The following is a 21,359-nucleotide window of genomic DNA, read 5'->3' on the forward strand; positions in this document are numbered from 1 at the left end:
GTCCCCACAAAGCCAAGTCCTGCATATGGGCGTGGGGCATGTGTGTGTGTTCTCAACCAGCTCCTTTACACTTTGTCCTTTCTAATTTCCCTCTGAGGACCCTGGACCCCCCCCCCAACTTTTTTTTTTTTTTTTTTTTTTTTAATTCCTAAGCCTTCCTTCCTAAGAAGCCCTTTCTAAGGATTCTTCTTTTGGTCAGGAGAAAAACTACAGTTTCTCCTAAGCTGGTTCTGACTTGGATGTCAAGGACCAGTCTTACCGCAGCACAATGATCACACAACCGAGGCTTGTTTTCTGATTGCTTATTTTCTAAAGGGATGCACTAGGTTGGAAGGACCACTTGTAGTATGCCAGAGGATGGCATCTGGAGACAAAGGGTCCCATGACAGAAGGAGCCTGAAGGTGGCGGTGAGAGGAGCTATTTAGAGTGCCACACTGCGTATTCCGGTGAACACCTTTTTAGCATCTATGTCCCCTTCGACCATGTGGGGGTGGATATCCACATTCATTCCTGCATCCTTGCACAGCTTGAGCAAGGTCCGAATGTTCTCCTTGGACAACCTCAGGTATCTGTTCAAGAGAAGGCAAAAGAGGTCAGTTGAAGGTGGAGTCACAGCAGCTTCTAACTTTATTGAAAAGAGCTTAGATTTAAGCAGCAGTAAGTGTGGGTGCTCTGCAAGGGGCTGGCTCTCCCAGTCATCCGTGGAGCTGATAGAGACTTTATAAGACAGTGGTACACCCCACAAAGGAGGTGGGAGTTTGCATTGGTGTAACTCTTTTGGCAGTCAGTTGCCTCCAAAGAAAAAAACATTCATTATCTTTGACTCAGTAACCCCACTCAGGTTCTCGATGTATCCTAAGAAGAGAAGTCAATGGAAAGAAAAGTTATGTAAATAAAAGATGTTCATTTTGGGATTGTCAACAACAGGAAAATGAGTAAATCCACTAACAGAGAAATAGTCAATCTGATAATGGACTACCTCATGTCAAGGAGCTTAATTAAAAAGCCATAGTTAGAATGGCATTAAGAAGAAGATGATGCCACATGGCTGTGACAGTACCAAGTGGTGAGAAAAGGCAGAATGTGAATTGTTACGTGATTTGTCACTGTCATGCGCACATACACTGAGAGAGGCCACGGGCTGAGAAAGATACAGACAGTGGAAATAACTGCTGAGCAAAGTTGCAGGCATAGCGGAGAGCATTTGTTTTTTAATAATATCCACACAATTTAAAAATCAGACCATTGATCTAGAATATTAGCTAGAGCCCCAAAATTCTGATTGATACTGAAGAATGGGATCAATCCCATTTATACTGTGTGATCCAGAGAGCTTCTTATTCTACCAGCAACCCTGACCTTGGTCCCAGCTTTAGTATAGAGTGTAGGCCCCTACTCAGGCTGCCTGCTGGTTGCTTACTTTGCCACAGACTATGAGAGAGGCACTGTGCGTTAATATAATGTGATTTTCTGCCTGTTAGGAATGGCCACTGTTCTTTAAGGTCTTCCCAGAGCCTACCTGTTCTTATGGCCAGCTCAGACTCCCTCACCAGTCCCCACACTTGGACTACCTTTTCCCTGATCAGCCTCTGAGGGTCTCATGCATAAGTATATGGGGACACTCATTAAGATCTCATCCTGGCCAAGCGCTGTGGCTCACACCTGTAATCTAGCACTTTGGGAGGCCAAGGCAGGCAAACCACTTGAGAACAGGAGTTCAAGACCAGCCTGGGAAACATGGCAAAACTCCATCTCTACTAAAAATACAAAAATTAGCTGGGTTTGTTGGTGCACGCTTATAATCCCAGCTACTCAGGAGGCTGAGGCATGAGAGTTGCTTGAACCTGGGAGCTGGAGGTTGCAGTGAGCCGAGATCGCATCACTGCACTCTAGCCTGGGCGACAGAGAGAGACTGTCTCAATAATAATAACAATAATAATAAATCTCACTCTGAACCACTCCATTCTTTTCTTGGTTGTTTCTCGAATGGTTTCGTATGCTATCTCTTCAAATATTCTTTCCGTCTCTTTGGAGGGCAGGAGTCCTGTCCAAATCTCTTTTCCCCCACCATGGAACCCAGGTAGACTGCCTGTTGCCCAGAGTCAATTAGAACCACATGGTCCATCTGAAAGCCATGGCCAAAGTCATCCAGTCATGGAACCAACCAGCAAGGGCAGTCTGCTGAGGTCTCTGCCTGTTCATCTTGAAGCCAGTTAACCTTCTGCCAGTCAGTGAGCAGAGCAGGACTTTGTGATGGGGTTATTAGATCACCAGACATTTGAGACCATCTTAAACCTACAGATGAGTTTACTGATGTCAACCTTACAAGGATGATAACAACTACATTACTCTGTTGTCTTGTTTCCTTCTTTGCTAAAGTTTCCAAACTTTGTCAGTTACAACTTTACAGTAAAGGAAAACACTGGGCTAGGAAGAAGGATGCTTGTTTTTGGAGGGGGTGGGGGAATCTGGGCTCCACTGCTAAAACCCAGAAAGCCCTGATAAACAGGACAGAGAACAAGTGAGAAGGGAGACTCTTTGGGAAGAGCAGTAAATAGCAAATGGTTTCACACTTTGTTCATGATCCCTTAGACAGTCTAAAAGCCCAAACATGCAGCAGGTAGGTCACTGGGGATGGTGGCTACCATCACCAGCAACTCAACCCCACAGTGCAAAGGATCGTAGGGAAATCTTCCTGTTAAGACAAAGCCACATTCTTTCCTTTTTGAGTAATATTGAAACAAATGGAAATATTGGGAGGGTTGTTGAAAGGTGTGGCATCAAAATGGCAGCACCTAAATGACATGCCCATTCAGGTGATGGTCTACCAGCAGGTGAGCTGCTGAAGACCCATTGGCTTGAACCCCGGAGCAGTCCTTTGGGACCGAAGGGCAGAGCTCAGCCACGCTAAGCCCCTACTCCTAGATCTTCAGGTTAAGCCAAGGTGTTTGAGCCAGAGACAGGAGTAAGCAAAGCCTGTTCCGGGATCCCACCCCTCTGCCCAGGGGGTGGCAGCTCTCACCGGCAGCTCAGCACCTCCTCTGGCTTCAGCATCCTTATGGTTTCCATCTTAGGCTCGGTGCTTTTCTCCATGAGGCTCTTTAGCTTGCGTTCGTAAGCCGTGTCAGGCATCTTGTTGGACCAGTCTCTCATGAAGTTTGCCCTCCGGCTGCTAAAGGTACCGTCCTGTAACATGGGATCTAAGACAACGCTTTGTCGACTGAATGGGTTTGGCCGCTGAGTAGACTCTGGGTTGACTGCATCCTTGATATCTGTATCTGAAATTGGACAGATGTCATCAAAGAGTTAGATCATGGGAGACTTGAGAGGTGGGGTAGGCAAGAAGGGGATGAAGGCTGGAGGAATGCATGGACTTCAAACAATACCTGTTCTGAGATATGAGGTCTTTTCATGGCTTTCACAGGTTCTCTACACCCCTTCCCTACTTTCTTTTTTTGAGACTGAGTTTCCTCACTCTGTGGCCCAGGCTGGAACGCAGTAGCACAATCATACCTCACCTCAGCCTCTATCTCACAGGCTCAGTGATCCTCATGCTTCATCCTCCCATGTAGCTGGGCCTATAGGCACATGCCTCCACTCCTGATAAACTTTTATATTTTTGTAGAGATAGGGTTTTGCCATGTTGCCCAGGCTGGTCTTGAACTCCTGGGCTCAAATGGTCCACCTGCTTTAGCCTCCCAAAGTGTTGGGATTACTGGCGTGAGCTACCGCGCCTAACCCAGGTTCTCCTTCTTTGTTTGTTCAATCCTTTTTCCCCTCCCTCCTTTCTCCTTGCCTTGTTCCAACTCCCTTCCTTTCCCTCCTTCCCTCTTTCTGCTTCTTTCTGTCTGTTCTCTCCATCCTCCCCAGTAGGAGTTCCCCTAAGTGGAATGTGCATAGAGGAGGTAGCCTAGAGGATATCTTCTGATATCCCAGGGAAGGTATCAGAAGAGAAAAGCTTTGAGCTGGGTTTGCAAGGGCGAATAGTTGATCAGTTAGAAAAGGAAGGAAAGGATCACAGGCAGAGGAACAGAATGTGTGAAGGTGCAAATACACGAAATGAAATGGTGAGTGTCTGATGTGACCCAAATATGGGGTTTGTACCAAACAAAATGTTGTTGGACTTGCAGGGGTGCCCAACATTTTGGCTTCCCTGGGCCACATTAGAAGAAGAAGAATTTTCTTGGGCCACACCTAAAATACACTAACCCTAATGATAGCTGATGAGAAAAAAAAAAAAAATGCAAAAAAAACTCATGATGTTTTAAGAAAGTTTACAAATTTATGTTGAGCCACATTCAAATCCGTCCTGGGTCCCATGTGGCCAGTGTGAAGGTTGGACTAGAGCTTGGACACCTTAATATTTTTTTCTTGCTAAATTTCCTTCTAAGTGTTTTATGTATTTTTACTTACGAGGATGGAATATTTTGTACTCATTTCCATTTCTAACTGGTGTGACAAGTATATAGAGAAAAGTCTACCATTTGTTTTTTTTTCTTGAGATGGAGTCTCGCTCTGTCACCCAGGCTGAAGTGCAGTGGTGTGATCTCAGCTCACTGCAAGCTCCACCTCCTGGGTTCACGCCATTCTCCTGCCTCAGCCTCTGAGCAGCTAGGACCACAGGTGCCCGCCACCATGCCTGGCTAATTTTTTTGTATTTTTAGTACAGATGGAGTTTCACCGTGTTAGCCAGGATTGTCTCGATCTCCTGACCTCGTGATCTGCCTGCCTCAACCTCCCAAAGTGCTGGGATTACAGGCGTGAGCCACCGTGCCTGGCCAAATATACTGTTTTTTAAAAACTATATTTGTCAGCTGGGCCTGCCGGCTCATGTCTATAATTCCAGCACTTTGAGAGGCAGAGGCAGGTGGACCATTTGAGCCCAGGAGTTCAAGACTAACCTGGGCAGCATGGATTGAGGCCAAGAGTTCAAGACTAACCTGACAAGACTAACAAAGTGAGACCCCATCTCTACCAAAAAAAAAAAAAAATTAAAAAAAAAATTAGGGGTGTGGTGGCACATGCCTGTCGTCCTAGCTACTTGTGAGGCTGACTTGGGAGGACTGCTTGAGCCCAGGAGGTCAAGGCTGCAGTGAGCTATGATCACACCACTGCACTTCAGCCTGGGTGACAGAGTGAGAGACCCTGTCTCAAACACAAACAAACAAACAAACAAAAAACTGTATTTGTCTAGTATACCAGCAACCACAGTAAATTTTATTACTTTTTAACTAGAATTTCATGAGTTTTGCAGATATACAATCATATTAGGGGGAAAAAATGAACATATCATTCCTCCAATATTTATCAAAATTACATATTCTTTTTAATATATATTACATTTGACAGACCCTCTAAAACATTGCCAATAATGATGATAGGGATTAAGGCTCATTTTGTTCCCGATTTTAAGTAATTTGGGCATTGCATCTTTTAGAATGATATTTACCCCTATTTGGGGTATATGTTTCATAATATTTTAGTGGTTTATCCCTGGTTAACATAGAGTTTTTACTGGTGATAATTGCTTGATTCTACTCATTGCATTTTTTTTTTGCCATCTACTGATATAATCACATTTTTTCCTTTAATATGTTGATGTAATAAATTGTGTTCTTAGATATCCTGATAATGAACCACTTCTTACCTGCTGTAATAAAGCTCACTTGTTCATGGTGGAATTCATTTCAGACATTGTACATGTGATGTATTTTCATACATCGAGTATATTTGCTAAAAATTTCTAGATTTTCGCATTTATATTATTGTGAGATTGGCCAACTTTTTTGGTATAAGTTTTAATATTAAAGTTCTGCATTAATTTAATAGCTTGTTAAATTAGTGCAGAAATGTCTATATTTTATACAGTCTGTAATAGTTGAAGTAACGTTAAAATTATTTGCTCTTTAAATGTTAAAACCTTGCATGAAACCATTTGTCTTAGTGCCATTTTTTAGTGGGAAAATGTTAATTATTTTTCAAGCTTCACTGCAGAAATTGCCCTACTCAATTTTTCTGCTCTTTATTGTATCAATTTTGATAATATATAGTACAATAGAAAATCATTCATTTCCTTTAGGTTTTAAAATGTATTGTATATTGTATAGAGGTACAGTATTCTATTACAGTTCTTTTATTTACATCCTTTCTCATATACAATCTTGTGTATTTTTACTCTTCCTTTTAACAAGGCTTATGATTACCTCATAGCAATTGCTTTCATGTCACTTGCTTTTTCAAAAAGCCAAAAAGCTAGCTTTATACTTAGGCTTTTAACAACTTTTGATCTTGATATTATTCATTAACCCCAGCCAGTATTTAATATATTAATTTTCTCTTTTTCATAATTCTTCTACTTACTAAATTAATAAAAGTGTTGGCAATTTCTTTTATTATGTGTTTTATAAAGAATTATTACTTTTAGTTTTTACTGTACATTTTCTTCTGAGCATATATTTTGCCTTTGTCTCATAGGTTTTGGTATGAAACAGGCTTATTTCATTAGTTATTTTCTTTGACACAAGGGTAATTTGGATGTATGTTTTTTAATTTCCGATTTTTATAGTTGAGGGTTATTTCTAATTGTTGGTTTGGGATGATGTAGGTAGCCCTAAAATCTTTACTTTTGTGAATGTTAGTATTTTCTCCGTGATGAAGCACACAGGAGATTTTTGTAAATATTGTTTGGATATAAAAAAATACATGTTCTCTATTCAGATGTAAAGCTATAGTTTGTTAACTGCATAGTTACATTCTTCTATGTATTTTCTGTTATTGTCTGTATGATCTTCTATTTGTTTCTGAAGGAGATGTATTAAAATTTATCCCCATAGTGGGGAGAATGGGAGGGAGATATGGGTTAAAAGGCTACCTATCCAGTTACTATGCTGTGTTAGTCTGTTCTCATGCTGCTAATAAAAATGTACCTGAGACTGGGTAATTTATAAAGGAAAGAGGTTTCATTGACTCACAGTTCCACACGGCTGGGGAGGCCTCACAATCATGGCAGAAGAGCAAGGGAGGTCTTACATGGCAGCAGGCAGGAAGAACTTGTGCAGGGGAACTTCCATTTATAAAACCTTTAGATCTCATAAGACTTATTCACTATCACGAGAACAGCATGGGAAAGACCCACCCCCATGATTCAATTACCTCCCACCAGTTTCTCCCACAACACTTGGAAACTGTGGGAACCACAATTCAAGATGAGGTTTGGGTGGGGACACAGCCAAACCACATCACATGCTCACTACTTGGGTGATAGGATCATTTATACACCAGGCGTCAGCGACACAGAATTTACCCATGTAATAAACCCACACATGTACTCCTAGAACCTAAAAGTCAAAAAAGAAAAATAAAATAAAATGGACCACCATAACTGTATCTTTAACAGGTTCTCCCTGCATTTCTAAATGTCTTGCTTTATTTATTTAGCTTCTACATTTTTTGATGCATGTAGGTTTATGGTTATTACTTATTCTAACATTTAAAAAGGTCTCTCTTTTACTCTATGTGTTTCTTTTAGCCTCAATTCTAACTCATCTACTTGCACTTCCTTGTTGTTTCTTTGCTTTTCCTTTTGTCATCAACCTTTCTATCTCACCTGGTTTTAAATGTTTATCTAGATATTGATTTTAAATTACTTGCCAATATGTTGTTTCTAGTCTCTCCTAGAGAATTTTCTGCAGATGAAAGACTGTATGGCTTATAAAAATCCCTAAATGTTTCTGAATCTACAAATATAATTCATTCATTTGATAGTGACTTATGTGAATTGGGGCCAGTATTATGGGGGTTTTCATTCTTAGCAATGCATGTGTGCTATTCCACTTCCAGGTTGATGGCAGGTTTATATTTTCCCCCTTGTAAGTAAATTATTCTGTCTGTAAGCTTGTAAGATTTCATCAACAAAGTTTGGGAATTTTATCAGGATATTCCTAGTCGAAATGCATCTAGACCTCCTACAATTACATAAATGTGGAGACAGTGGCCTGAGGAGTGGGTGTGACCTGCCCAAGGTGTCCCAATGAGTTAGTGGCTGAATTAGGACTCTTTATGGGACATGGTGCTCTGGCATTGTAGCTGGTCCTTGACAGGGTGATAAGGTCAGGTGGCCTCAGCAGTCCGTTTGTACGTGCAGGAAATTGGCGCTATGCTATGGGAGGATCATGAGCTGCACATTCTCCTTGACACAAATAAGGAAATTCCTTGGAGAAAGGGCAATTGCCTTTCCTGAAACATCTGATCCTCTTCCGTGCAAGGTGGGTCTCATGAAGGAAAGAGCAGTAGCAATATAAAAAGTAATGACAATTACACAGATTAGCTGACATGTGTTGAGTGACTCACATACCAGGCAGTGTTCAAGGGCTTTCTGGCAGTGGGGGCACATTAGTCTCACAACCACGTCATGTCCATTTGACAAAGGAGAACACTAGGATCAGAGGGATTAGGTAATGTGCTCAAGATGCCACAGATTATCAGTGGTGAACTGAGGACCTGAGCCCACATTGTCAGAGCCTTTTTCTGGAAGCCTGTCCTGGCCACTTTGTTGGACAAAAGTGACCCACATTCCTCGGTTTGTGGCTGAAGAGATAGGTTATATTTCTAGTGAGCCATGTTCGGGACACCAGAAGCTCACTCTGTGCTCGTGGAGACAAAAGAGGGTATGGCCTTCTAGCCCTGTGCATTAGGGAATGTATCCTTGGCCTGGTGTCTACACAATATCCTGGACATAGGTGCCCAGGGAGGGAATTCCCTTTCCCAGTCTAGCTACTCAGACTTTACCAAGATTTACTTTGGCAAGGTGTTACAGTTGTTTTCCCAGGATCTTTTCCTGGCTCATAGCCAGAGCAACCTTTCTAAAATTTAAATTCAACTTAGTAATTTCCTTCGTAAAACTTTTCAGTGACTTGTTATTGCATTTAATCAGGTTTATGTTGTGGAAAGGCCAATTTGAGACTTCTGCCTTCAGTCAAGATGGGGTAGCGGGGATTGGATTTATCCTTCCACCTTAAGCAATTAAAAAACTGGGCATGTCATATGAAATAGCAGTTTTTAGACATTGGACAACACGCGACACAGGGCAGTGATCCTTGAGTGAGGGGAAAGAAATGAGGGGAGCCTCATGATTGCCCCAGCCTTCAATTGGAAGATGCTTCCAGGTTGCAGCGTGGGGTAGCAGGGAAGCCTAGACAGAGCCTAGGAGTCCCCTTGAGTTGAGGAGAGAGACCAGATAGTTTAGGTAAACTGTAAGAGCTAGAACAACAGGAAAAAGCTGCGCCAAGAACTGCAGAGTTATGCAAAGATTCCTCTCAGCTGAGGACTAGCCGGAACAAGCCAGAAAAGAAAGTACTCCAGTGAAAGAATTGGTAGACAAGAATACGGCAACAGCTAGTATGGCATACTCCTGTTATGCCCTCCAAGGCAGGGTCACATTAAGAAGAGACACAAAAGATTTAAAATGACCCAAATTGAAATTCTAGAGATGAAAATGACAATGTTTGAAATGAAAAATTCTATTGGATGGGATTAACAGCAGATTCGGTATAGAAGAAGAAAGGATTAATGGACTTGAAAGTATAGCACAGGAAACTGTGAGAGATGAAACTCAAAGAGAAAAGACTGAAAGATGAAGAAAAACACAAGATGAATTTTGGGACTTTAAATATGTGTAATTTGGGTGCCTGAAAGAGAGGGGAGAGAATGGAGAAATGAAATAAATTTGTGAAGAAATAATGGCCAACAAATTGGTAAAATTTGATGAAAACTGTAAACCAAGAATTTCAACAAACCCCAAATACAAACACAAGAAACATTAAGCAAATGACACTAAGGCACATCATAAGCTCCTTTCTTAAAAGAAAATCTTAGAAGCCAGAGGAAAAAACATACTTTACAGAGGAACAAAAATTAAGAAGACAGCCAGCTTCCCATTGCAAACAAGCCAGAGGACTGTAGACCAAACTTTAAAGTATTGGATGAAGAAATGTTGACAATCTAAAATTCTACACTCAGCAAAAGTGTCTCTCAGAAACGAAAGTGAAATAAAGACCTTTCTGGATATACAAAAGCTATACGAATTTATTACCCACAAAAGCCACACCACAAGATACATTAAAGGAAAATCTTCAGGTAGAAGAAAAATTCTTCCAGACAGAAATCTGGATCCAATGAAGAGCACTGGAAATATTAAATGTGTGAGTAAACACAAAAGTCTCTTGAAAACATAATTGCTTAGGGCAAAAATCATAACACTTGTGGGATTTATAATATGGAAAAATATAATGTGTGGCAACAACAGCATGTAGAAGGGGAGAGGAGAAATGGAAGTATACTCTCATAAGGTTCTTATGCTTTACATAAAATGAAGATAGACTGTGCTAGTTTAAAGATATATGCTATATACATTAACATCATCACTAAAATGATTTTGTGTTTTTTTAATATGGAGTCTTGCCCTGTCTCCCAGGCTGGAGTGCAGTGGGGTGCAATCTTGGCTCACTGCAATTTCCGCTTCCCAGGTCTAAGCGATTCTCCTGCCTCAGCCTCCTGAGTAGCTGGGATTACAGATGTGCGTCACCACACTTGGCTCATTTTTGTTTTTTGTTTTTTGTTTTTTTTTGAGACAGAGTCTCACTCTGTTGCCCAGGCTGGAGCACAGTGTCACGACCTGGGCTCACTGCAACCTCTGCCTCCTGGGTTCCAGTGATTCTCCTGCCTCAGCCTTCTGTAGCTAGAACTACAGGCATGCGCCACCATGCCTGCCTAATTTTTGTATTTTTAGTAGAGACGGGGTTTTGCCATGTTGGCCAGGCTGGTCTCGAACTCCTAACCTCAGGTAATCCACCCACCTCCGTCTCCCAAAGTGCTAGGATTACAGGCGTGAGCCACCACACCCGGCTGCAACAAAGAGTTATAAATAGGAAGCTAATGAAGGAGATGAAATGGAATCATAAACATTATTTGGTCTAAAAGAGGGCAGGAAAAGAAGAAAGATAAAGCAAAGAATAGATGGAACAAGCTAGAAACACATGTGAAGATATGTGTTGTTTAATTTCCACATATTTTTAAATTTTCTAATTGTTCTCATTTTATTGACTTTTTGTTTTATACCTTTGTGGTAAGAAAAGATAGTTAATATAATTCTAGTCTTCTTGAGTTTGTTAAGATGTGTTTTGTGCAGTGCGATAAAATTAGAAAAAAAGACCAAGAAAATCACTCAAAACCATACAATTTCGCTGGGCACAAGGGGTATGCCTGTAATTCCAGCACTTTGGAAGGCCAAGTCGGGCAGATCACTTGAGCTCAGGAGTTTAAGACCAGCCTGGGTAACATGTCAAAACCTCATCTCTACAAAAAAATACAAAAATTAGCTGGTCATGGTGGTGTGCACCCGTAATCCCAGCTACTTGAGGGGCTGAAGTGGGAGGACTGCTTGAGCATGAGATGTCGAGGCTGTAGTGAGTCACGATCCTGCCACTTCACTCCAGCCTGGGTAACAAAGTGAGACCTTATCTTAGGAAGAAAAACCCCTTACGATTTCATGGAAATTAAATAGCCTGCTCCTGAATAACTTTTGGGTAAATAATGAAATTAAGGCAGAAATCAAGAAGTTATTTCAAACAAATGAAAATAAAAATACAATATACCAGAATCTCTGGGACACAGCTAAGGCAGTATTTAGAGGGAAATTTATATCACTGATCACTCACATCAAAAAGTTAGAGAAATCTCAATTTACCAACCTAACATCACATCTAAAAGAACTAGAGAACCAAGAGCAAACCAACCCCAAAACTAGCAGAAAACAAGAAATAACCAAAATCAGAGCTGAACTGAAGGAGATTGGGACACACACACCCAAAAAATACATTTATAAGATCAAGGAATCCAGGAGTTGTGGGGTTTTTTTCTTTTTAATTTTTTTCTTAATACAGACAGGATCTCACTGTGTTACCCAGGCTGGGCTCAAGGCATCTGCCCCTCTCGGCCTCCCAAACTGCTGGGATTACAGGTGTGAGCCACCACAGCCGGCCTGGTTTTTTGAAAGAGTTAATAAAACAGATAGACTGCTAGCTAGACTAATAAAGAAGAAAAGAGACAGGATCCGAATAAACATAATTAAAAACTACAAAGGAGATATTACCACTGACCCCACAGAAATACAAATAACCATCAGAGAATATTATGAAAACCTCTCTGTACACAAGCTAGAAAATCTAGAAGAAATGGATAAATTATTGGACACATACACCCTCTCGAGAATGAACTGAACCAGGAAGAAACTGAATCCCTGAACAGACTAATAATGAGCTCCAAAATTGAATCAGTAATTAACCTACCAACAACAACAAAAGAAGCTCAGGACCAGATAGATTCACAGCCAAATTCTACAAGATGTACAAAGAAGAGCTGGTACCATTCCTACTGAAACTATTTCAAAAAATTGAGGAGGAGGGACTCCTCCCTAACTCTTTCTATGAGGCCAGCATCATGCTGATACCAAAATATGGCAGGGACACAACAAAAAAAGAATGTCAGGCCAATTCCTTGAACATTAATGCAAAAAGCCTCAACAAAATACTGACAAACCAAATCTGCAAAGAAAAGAAACTATCAACAGAGTAAACAGACAACCTACAGAATAGAAGAAAAAAATTAAACTATGCATCTGACAAAGGTCTAATATCCAGCACCTATAAAGAACTTTAACAAACTTACAAGAAAGAAAAACAAACAAAAAAAAGTGGGCAAAGGACATGAAAAGACACTTTTCAAAAGAAGACATACATGCAGCCAACAAGCATATGAAAAAAAACCTCAACATCACTGATCATTAGAAAAATGCAAATCAAAACCACAATGAGATACCATCTCACACCAGTCAGAATGGCTATTATTAAAAAGTCAAAAAATAACAGATGATGGTGAGGTTGTGGAGAAAAGGGAATACTTATGTACTGCTGATGAGAGTGTAAACTGGTTCAACCATTGTGGAAAGAAGTTTGGTGATTCCTCAAAGAATTAAAAATAGAACTACCATTTGACCCAGCAATCCCATTACTAGGTATATACCCAAAGGAATATAAATCATTTTACCATAAAGACACATGCACACATACATTCACTGCAGCATTATTCACGAAAGCAAAGCATGGAATTAACTTAAATGTCCATATATGGTAGGCTGAATAAAGAAAATATGGTACATATACAGCACAGAATACTATGCAGCCATAAAAAGAACAAGACCATATTTTCTGGAAGAACAGGGATGGAGCAGGAGGCCATTATCCTTAGCAAACTGATGCAGAAACAGAAAACCAAAGACTGCATGTTCTCACTAATAAGTGGGAGCCAAATGATGAGAACACGTGGCCACATAGAGGGGAACAAAGGAAACTGGGGCCTACCTGAGGGTGGAGGGTGGGAGGAGGAAGAGGCTCAAGAAAAATAACTGATGGGTACATCACCTGGGCGATGAATAATCTCTACAACAAACCCCCATGACACAATTTACCTATGTAACAAATCTGCACATGTACTGCTGCACTTAAAAAAAATGACTTGTGGTCCAACATATGATCACTTCTGGAGAATATTCTACTTACATTTGAGAAGAATGTGTATTATGACGGGATGTGTAAACATATGTTAGGCCCATTTGGTCTACAGTTTTGTTCAAATCTGCTGTTTTCCTTATTCATTTTCTGCCTGCATGACCTACCCATTGTTGAGAGTGAAGTGTTAAAGTCCCCTACTTTTATTGTGTTGCTGTTTATTTCTCCTTTCAGTTCTGTTAATTTTTTAAACCTATTTAGGTACTCTGATGTTGAGTGAATAAACATTTCAATTGTTATGTCTCCTTGATGAATCAATCCTCTGTTATATGACAATCTTCTTTTTTTCTTGTGACAGTTTCTGACTTAAAATCTGATATTAGTATAGCCACTGATGCTCTCCTTAGGTTACCATTTGCGTGGAATATCTTTTCAGGCGTTCACTCTCAGACTCACACTAGTGCATGAGTGGCATCTGAGAGTGAGTGCTTCCTTCAATTTGGTGGCCTCAACTCCCGGCTCGCCTCGCCTTACCCAGTCTTGGAGTTGAGAAAAACATCAGGGGGCTACTTCCTGCAAAGACATGTAGCTAGGGAAAAATCTCCTGGTGACAGGGTCTGATAAAGGACTTTGAAGAACAAGGGAGTCTAATCATCAACCTCTAATTTGTTTGCTGTATGATTCGTGATGTAATTCTTTCCCTCTGTTGGCCCCAAGCCTTCAACAGAATGTATTTACACACAATGACTTCCATGTAAGAGGTTTTAGGAGAAATCAAAGAGACAAAATAGCAGCCACTGGAAGCAATATTTACAGAAGCTCCAGGGCCCAGCAGGACCGGGATTTTGGAGCCAGACATTACACCGGTAGTCACAGAAAGTTTGGGGAAGGTATGGGGCTTCCCATAAGGCATAAGGCAATCTAGTTTATTTTTTAAATAAACTTCAAATATTTTAGAATAATTGTGGTGTATTAGTCAAGGTTCCATCGAGGGTCAGAACTAATAGGATAGATGTATATACGAAGAGGAGTTTATTAAGGAGTATTAACTCACACGATCACCAGGTGAAGTCCCACAATAGGCAGTCTGCCAGCTGAGGAGCAAGGAAGCCAGTCTGCGTCCCAAAACCTCAAAAGTAGGGAAGCCAACAGTGCAGCTTTCAGTCTGTGTCCAAAGGCCTGAGAGCCCCTGGCAAACCACTGGTATAGATTCAAGTGTCCAAAAGCTGAGGAACTCGGAGTCTGATGTTCAAGGGCAGGAAGCATCCAGTACAGGAGAAAGATGAAGGCCAGATGACTCAGCAAGTCTGATCCTTCCAACTTCTGCCTGCTTTATTCTAGCTGTGCGGGCAACTGATTAGATGGTGCCCACTCAGGTTGAGGGTGAGTTGGCCTCTCCCAGTCCACTGACTCAAGTGTTCATCTGCTCTGGCAACACCCTCACAGACACACCCAGGAACAATACTTTGCATTCTTCAATCCAATCAAGTTGACACTCAATATTAACCATCACATATGGATTTACAGAAATGTTGCAAAGAAAATAAAGAGGATTCCTGTATATCCTTCATCCATTTTCCCTTAATGGTAACATCTTACGTCCATGACATGTTTGTCAAGACTAAGAAATGAAGATTTTTTTGTATATTATAGAACTTCTTCAGATTTCACCAGTAATGCCCCTAAAGTGCTATTCTAGGATTTAATCTGGGATCCTAAACTGCACTGAAAGCCGACTGCATTTAAATCTTAAAGGGAAGTGACTGCAATTTGGTCACAATGGCTTTGGTATATTAAATGAAAAGGGGAAAAAAAGATTTTGTTGTTTTTGTTGGGCACAATGGGGGCAATTTTATGTATGAGAATTGACAGCCTCTGCTTGAAGGCTCCTGCGCACTTTTCTCCTGGGCTAGTTGGAATCCCTTCCAGATTTCTCTTTTACCCTACACCTCTGTCCCAAAGGGCCTGACGTAACAAATGCATCTGTTTTTCCAACACCACAATAAAGACCACCTGAAACTTTAGCAAAATTTTTACTTAGAAAAAAACCACTAATATTCATTCAGCTCCTCCTCTTGGTCAGGCTAGTTACTTTTCATGCCTCATCTTGCTTAAACCTCACAACCATACTATGAGGCAGGTATTATTATCATCCCATTTTACAGATGAAAAACCAGACTCCGGAGGTGGAATAAGTTGTCCAGGATTATACAACTCTGAGTTCCTTATAAAGTGGTAGAGCCAGGGTCAGGACCCCGGCAGTCTTTGAAATTGGGGATCTGGCACAGCCTAAGCTCATCCCTTCCTAGAGGTGAGCAACTCCTGGCAAGTTTCAGGCCAGCAGGAGTGGTACCTTCTGTAGTTGATATTGTCACAGTATCTGAATTAATTAGATGATTTGTAACTCATGAAGTTGATGTCACCAAAATGGCTTCAGGAACCTGGACACATGAGGTTGGTTTCCTGAGAAGGGAACACTTGGGAGGGCCAGGGCCTTGACAGACATTTACCTCCTGTTCACGTCACATCCCGCTTGCCAAGAGCGACCCCAGGAGCGGTCCCTCCCAAGCCTCCATGCGGGCTTCTGACTCCTGTGTGCACAATGGTTGGATTGTGGTGGACGCTACTGCTCTAAGGATGGCGTGAGAGGAAGAGATTATGGAGGAGGATTCTGGTGGCTGGGCCAAGGTTTTTCCCTTACCAGATTTCTTGGGGCCATCCTTGACGTAGCTGCCAGGGACCATGCTGAGGCGTTTTCCCTTTTGCTCCACTCCATAGAGTCTTCGGTAGGAGACCGCGTCCTTGTCCTTCCTGAACCTCTTTCCTAAGGCCTTGGAGGGAACAGGTGAGAAGTCACACCCCAGTTACAGGACCTGGCTCACCCTCCCCACCTCCATCCCAAGCAAACAAACAATGATTTCAAAGGTTTGCTGAAAGGCAGGCAAAGGCAACCAAGGAGGGAGCTTCCCCAGGCCCTGGCAGAGGTCGGAGGGGCAAGGTCTGCCCATGGGCGCTTGCTCACCAACGCCTCCCTCTTCTTCCCACCATATATCAGAGGGGTCCCTGGGGGCCTTGGAAACACAGGCCCTTGGAGGCCATTAGGTCTGGGTGGGTCTGCCCTGTTAGCCGCCTAGCCAGAAAGCTCCTGTCCCTCACTGAGCCACTGTGTTCTCATCTTCCAAGTGGTCTTCCTGAATGGTTTCGGGGGACAAATATGGGCGAGGGAGGATGTGACACTAGTGACGAATGAAACTACAGGGAGGCAGCAATTGAGTAGCACAGCTGGACAGGGTAGGGAAGGGTGGAGATTTTATATGAGTGTTAATGTGGGGCCAGAGTGAATTTCAGAGCCTTAAAATTTAGAAAGCAGGCAGACATTATACAGGAGAGAAGCAGGGACCCCCTCCTTCAATTGAAGACCCAGTGCGGGTGAGGGGAGGATGGGGGGCTGCATTACCAGCTGGAAAGTCTCCGTGGCCTTGTGGTTCCCTCCCCGTGCCATCATGAGGCCTTTGCCTTTCTTCTCTTCCTTCTTCTCATTTCCTTTAAGGACTATCACCACTTTGGGCTTTTGCTTCTGAAAAGCCAAGGGAAGAGAGCCCTGCAGCCATCCCTGTGTTGACAGCGTCCCCTCCCTTTCCCCGAGGAGAAGGCTCCCAGGTGAGGGGCTGCCCCACCCCTCCACAGGCTTCAGTGCACACACTCTAGGTCCCGTTGTCACTGTCCCTCTGCTTCCGGATGCACCCTGGTATACATGTCGCCGCCCACAGAGCGACGTTGTAAGCTTCAGGCCTGGTCCTGTTCCTCTCAACCTCAGAATCCATCAGGGGCTCCCCATCACCGCCCCCACATAAGGGCCTCACTCCCTAGCCTGGTGAGAAGCCCCTCCAGCCTCCATGTGGCCTTACCAGCTGTGACTTTCCTGCCCCTGCCTCCAGTCTGGAGCCACAGGAAGGCTGCCCTGACTTTGAGCAGGTGCTGCTGATCCAGACCTCTGGGCCTTTGCTCAGCCCGGCCTCTCCCTTGGTCCCGGAGCACCCCAGGCACCCACCCCATTCAGTCTTCCTGGAGGGGTGGTCATCACTGACCTTGTCTTTTTCTTTCCCCAGGTATTCCTTACCACCCGCCCAAGAGCTGAGCACACCCTGCTGTGAATGGAGTTCCTTGTGCATGGCACATTCCTGGCCCTCCTGCTCTTACAGGGGATGCAGGGAGGGCAGGGTCATTAGGGATCTCCAGGGTCCCACAGTCTAGGAGCCCAGCAGAAGCACATAAAGGGCGGGCCACCCAGGAAGCATCCCGCCTAGTCTATAAGGAGTAGGGGTGGGTGCCAGAGTATCATGGGAAAAACTAAATAGACTGGGTCTCCTCTGGGAATGTGCTGCTTATGGTTACGGGGAGACAGTGGCCTGGACTGCAGTCTCCAGGTCAGACTGCCTGGATTCCTGCTCTATCCACGGCTGAGAGCTGAGTGACCTTGGCAAGTTTCTGCTTTCTCTGTGGCTTAGTTTCCTTGTCTGAAAGGTGGGGATAATAGGAGGACCTACTTCATAAGGTTACTGAGAGCAATAACTGAATTATGACATGCATGTGCAATGCCCTCCATGAATTATCGGGGGTGGGTTACTATGCGGGGTGGGTGGAAGGGAAGTTTCGATAAGCCGTTTGGGAGTGTGGAAGGAAGCTGTCCAAGGCTCTGCTTCATGTTGCAAGTTGCCTTCTAAGGAAGGTAATGCTGGTTAGCTTTGGGGTTTTGTTTGGCTTAGTGGAGAAACAGTGCAACTCAGAACCAAGGCTGCATTTTCAGGCTATGAGGAGCTAGGATGACCCATCTCCTCCAGGGCAGCCCTTTCCACAGTCCCCAGCTCAATCCTCAGCCTCCCCCGAAAAGTTATCTGAGTAGCTCCCCACACAGCCCCCATTTTGGGGAAGCCTGAGTGGAATCGACATGGCAATGCCTTAGACTTAAGGAAAGTGCAACATTCACGGATTCAGCATCCTCCATGGCTGAGACTTCAGACCTCAGGGGTCTTCACTGATGCCAAATGGCTCACAAGGGGAAATACCATGAGCAGTCTGTTGTGGGGAGATCTGGATGGCCAGGCCAGACCCCAGGAGAGGAGGCCACAGAGGGCCCTGAGTGGTGAAGATAGACCCCAACCTTCTCACTAGAGGGTCCCCCGCTGTCACCTGCTGCTATCAGAGACCTGCCAGGACACGTCATCTTCCTCTTAGAAGCTTCTTAAAAAACCCAGATGCTTCTGGGAAAGGTAATGATGCTTGATGACTTAATTATATTTCCTATGTAAACTTTCTCCCTCTCTAGGTCCAAAGTTATTTACAATAAAAGCCACATTTAAGGTAAAGCTGTTAAAATGTGATTATTAGAATCTTATCCTGGTAAAAGGAGATAGACCTGAACATATTAACCATGGAAGTGAATGTAATTCCTGTGATCGATACTAAATTGAGTTTGGAGAGACCCAGAAGTCAAGCTTCCCCTTCGCCCCCAAATCAAGGCAGTGGGTAGGCTATCTGTAAATCATTAGCACCTTAGAGTAAAAAATATGTTTGTCAGATGAGTCTGATGGAATTGGCACTCGAGATCTTTCTGACTATAAAAGGTAAGTGGTATAGTTTGGATCTGTGTCTCTCCCCAAATCTCACGTCAAGTTGTAATCTCCAGTGTTGGAGGTGGGGGCCTGGTGGGAAGTGATTAAATCATGGGGGCAGTTTCTCATGGTTTAACATGATTCCCCTTGGTAGTGTTATGAAGGAGAGAGTTCTCGTGAGATCCAGTCATTTAAAAGTGTGTGTGGCACCTCATCCTCCCACTTCTTGCTCTGGCCACGTGAAGTGCCTGCCCCTCTTTTGCCTTCTGCCATGATTGTAAGCTTCCTGAGGCCTCCCCAGAAGCGGAATCCCCTATGCTTCTTGTACAGCCATGAGACAATTAAACCTTTTTTTTTTTTTTTTAATAAATTACCCAGTCTCAGGTATTTCTTTGTAGCAGTGTGAGAATGGACTATAGTAAGTAAGTACATGAACAGAATGGAAGCTTTCCCCAAAGGCAGGTGCTGACCTGGATAAAGCAGAGGAAGCGGAGGCAGTTATGGGGAGTTGGCCCAGCAAAGCCCATGCATTTGGGAATTGGATAAATCTCAGTTTGAGCCCTGGCTCTGCCCTTTATTACTTCTGTGAGAGCAATAAAAATACTTATTTTCACTTTCCTTATCCTTCAACTGAGGGTAAAAATAGCGCCTCCCTGGTGGCCTGACTGGGAGCAGTTGACCACATAACCCAGGTACAAATCTAAGCACAGGGCCTTCACCACAGTAAACATTAAAAGTTAGTGATGTGATGAGCATTGTCATTAGTAATGGCATTTTTTACTCATTTTGCTCTAGGGTCGGGAGATTCAAGACCAGGTGGCATCTTCTGCAGAGGACACCACTTTCCAAAGACATGGCTTGGTTCTTCATAGATGATGGGTCTTGGGGGAGCTCTGGGAAAAACTGAGGCAAACTTGGTTGCTATACTTCTTGGAGAAAGAGGGAAGGGCAGGTTAGAACTAGCTCGATGTAGGGTAGAAAAGAGGAGGTATGTTAGCTGGAGTCGCAGTTGCAGTGATGGCAGTGAGGAATGAATGTTCTTTGATTCTGAAGGCATCACAAGGAGGGAAGAGCTGAGGGCAGTAGGAAGATCCCATCCTGCAATACGGAGACCCAGAAGCCACTGCCCCTTGGCCCTTCTAGAATTCTGACCAATACTAACATTTCCCCAGCTTAACTAAACTTTAGACAGGTTTCTTCCTGATGATAGGTCTTTGGCCTCCTTTTCCTGAGAACCTTTCCTCTAGAAAACTTGCATTTGTAAATTTTTTCTCTGCCCCTTTGAGATGTAAATTTATCAGCCTCTTGCTAGTTTTACAATCCAGGAATGTTTTTCTCAAGGACCTGGGAGGACCCTTTGAAATATAATCATCAAGAAAGATTGTACCCTGTCTCTCAGTCTCTGTGAGAGGATGGGAGCCTAACATTGATAAGTGCAAATTAGCAACACAGACAGCCTAATCATATTAACTAATCCCCCCACTCCCTTAATGTCCTTGGGTACTTCTCACTAGCTTATCCCAGCACTTCAAAACCATCCCGCCTTTTGTTTCAGGAGAGTCAAGTCCAATCTCTCTCCCCTACTGCAACTATCTTGAGCAAAGTCTTCCTGCCATTTCTCTTGGATGGTACCCACCTCGGGAGCTTGTTTCTTCTTCCCCTGCCTCCGCTCCAGCCACTCCAGCACACGGGTGAGGTCAGACATGCGCCTCTCTTCGACAGTCTTCCACATGGATTTCCTCTTTGTGGGCATTAAATCCTTCAGGTACACTGGTTGCTCTGACATTGTGGAGTCTTGCTAGTGGCTTGGGTGGGAGGCGGCTGGCACTCTCTCACTCTCTTGATCCCTTTATCTGGACTCGATGGCCTGGTTATTCAGAAGGTAAGGTGTGGCCTCCAGATGTGAACATAAAGGGCAGAGTGAGCAAAGACACTGGGATATTGGCTTTAAAGGGTGGAAGGCCTGGGGAGTGATTGTGAGGTCATTGCCAGGCTTGGTAGCTGGCTCTGAGGTCAGAGTAGAGGTGAGACATTGGCCACCTCCCACTGTTCCCCATGTGGCCACTACCCCTCTTCAGGCGTTATGTCTCCTCTGGACTCTGCCACAGCCTCCTTGCAGCCTTTCCACCTCCATCTCCACGCAGATCTTACTAAAATAAAGGTCAGCCCATGCATCTTCCTTTC

At 43.4% G+C, this 21,359-nt stretch overlaps 1 protein-coding gene across 2 annotated transcripts; it reads right to left on the reverse strand.

Annotated features, from left to right (window-relative positions):
* Window positions 1-287: 287 nt before the first annotated feature.
* Window positions 288-21,116, reverse strand: C18H16orf78 (chromosome 18 C16orf78 homolog). Of its 2 annotated transcripts, XM_003916852.5 has the most exons (5): window positions 20,812-21,115; window positions 17,021-17,140; window positions 16,265-16,394; window positions 3,024-3,279; window positions 288-570 (listed from the first exon to the last, which is right to left on the reverse strand). In XM_003916852.5, exons 1-5 carry the CDS (start codon window positions 20,959-20,961, stop codon window positions 423-425), a joined length of 804 nt encoding a protein of 267 aa, XP_003916901.1. In that variant the 5' UTR covers window positions 20,962-21,115; the 3' UTR covers window positions 288-422. The 2 variants fall into 2 exon arrangements, with proteins under 2 accessions (XP_003916901.1, XP_009194660.1); XM_009196396.4 differs by lacking the exon at window positions 17,021-17,140 and having other exon boundaries at window positions 20,812-21,116.
* Window positions 21,117-21,359: the final 243 nt, after the last annotated feature.

The sequence above is a fragment of the Papio anubis genome, chromosome 18 (genome assembly GCF_008728515.1).
Source record: "Papio anubis isolate 15944 chromosome 18, Panubis1.0, whole genome shotgun sequence".
Classification (NCBI taxonomy): Eukaryota; Metazoa; Chordata; class Mammalia; order Primates; family Cercopithecidae; genus Papio; species Papio anubis.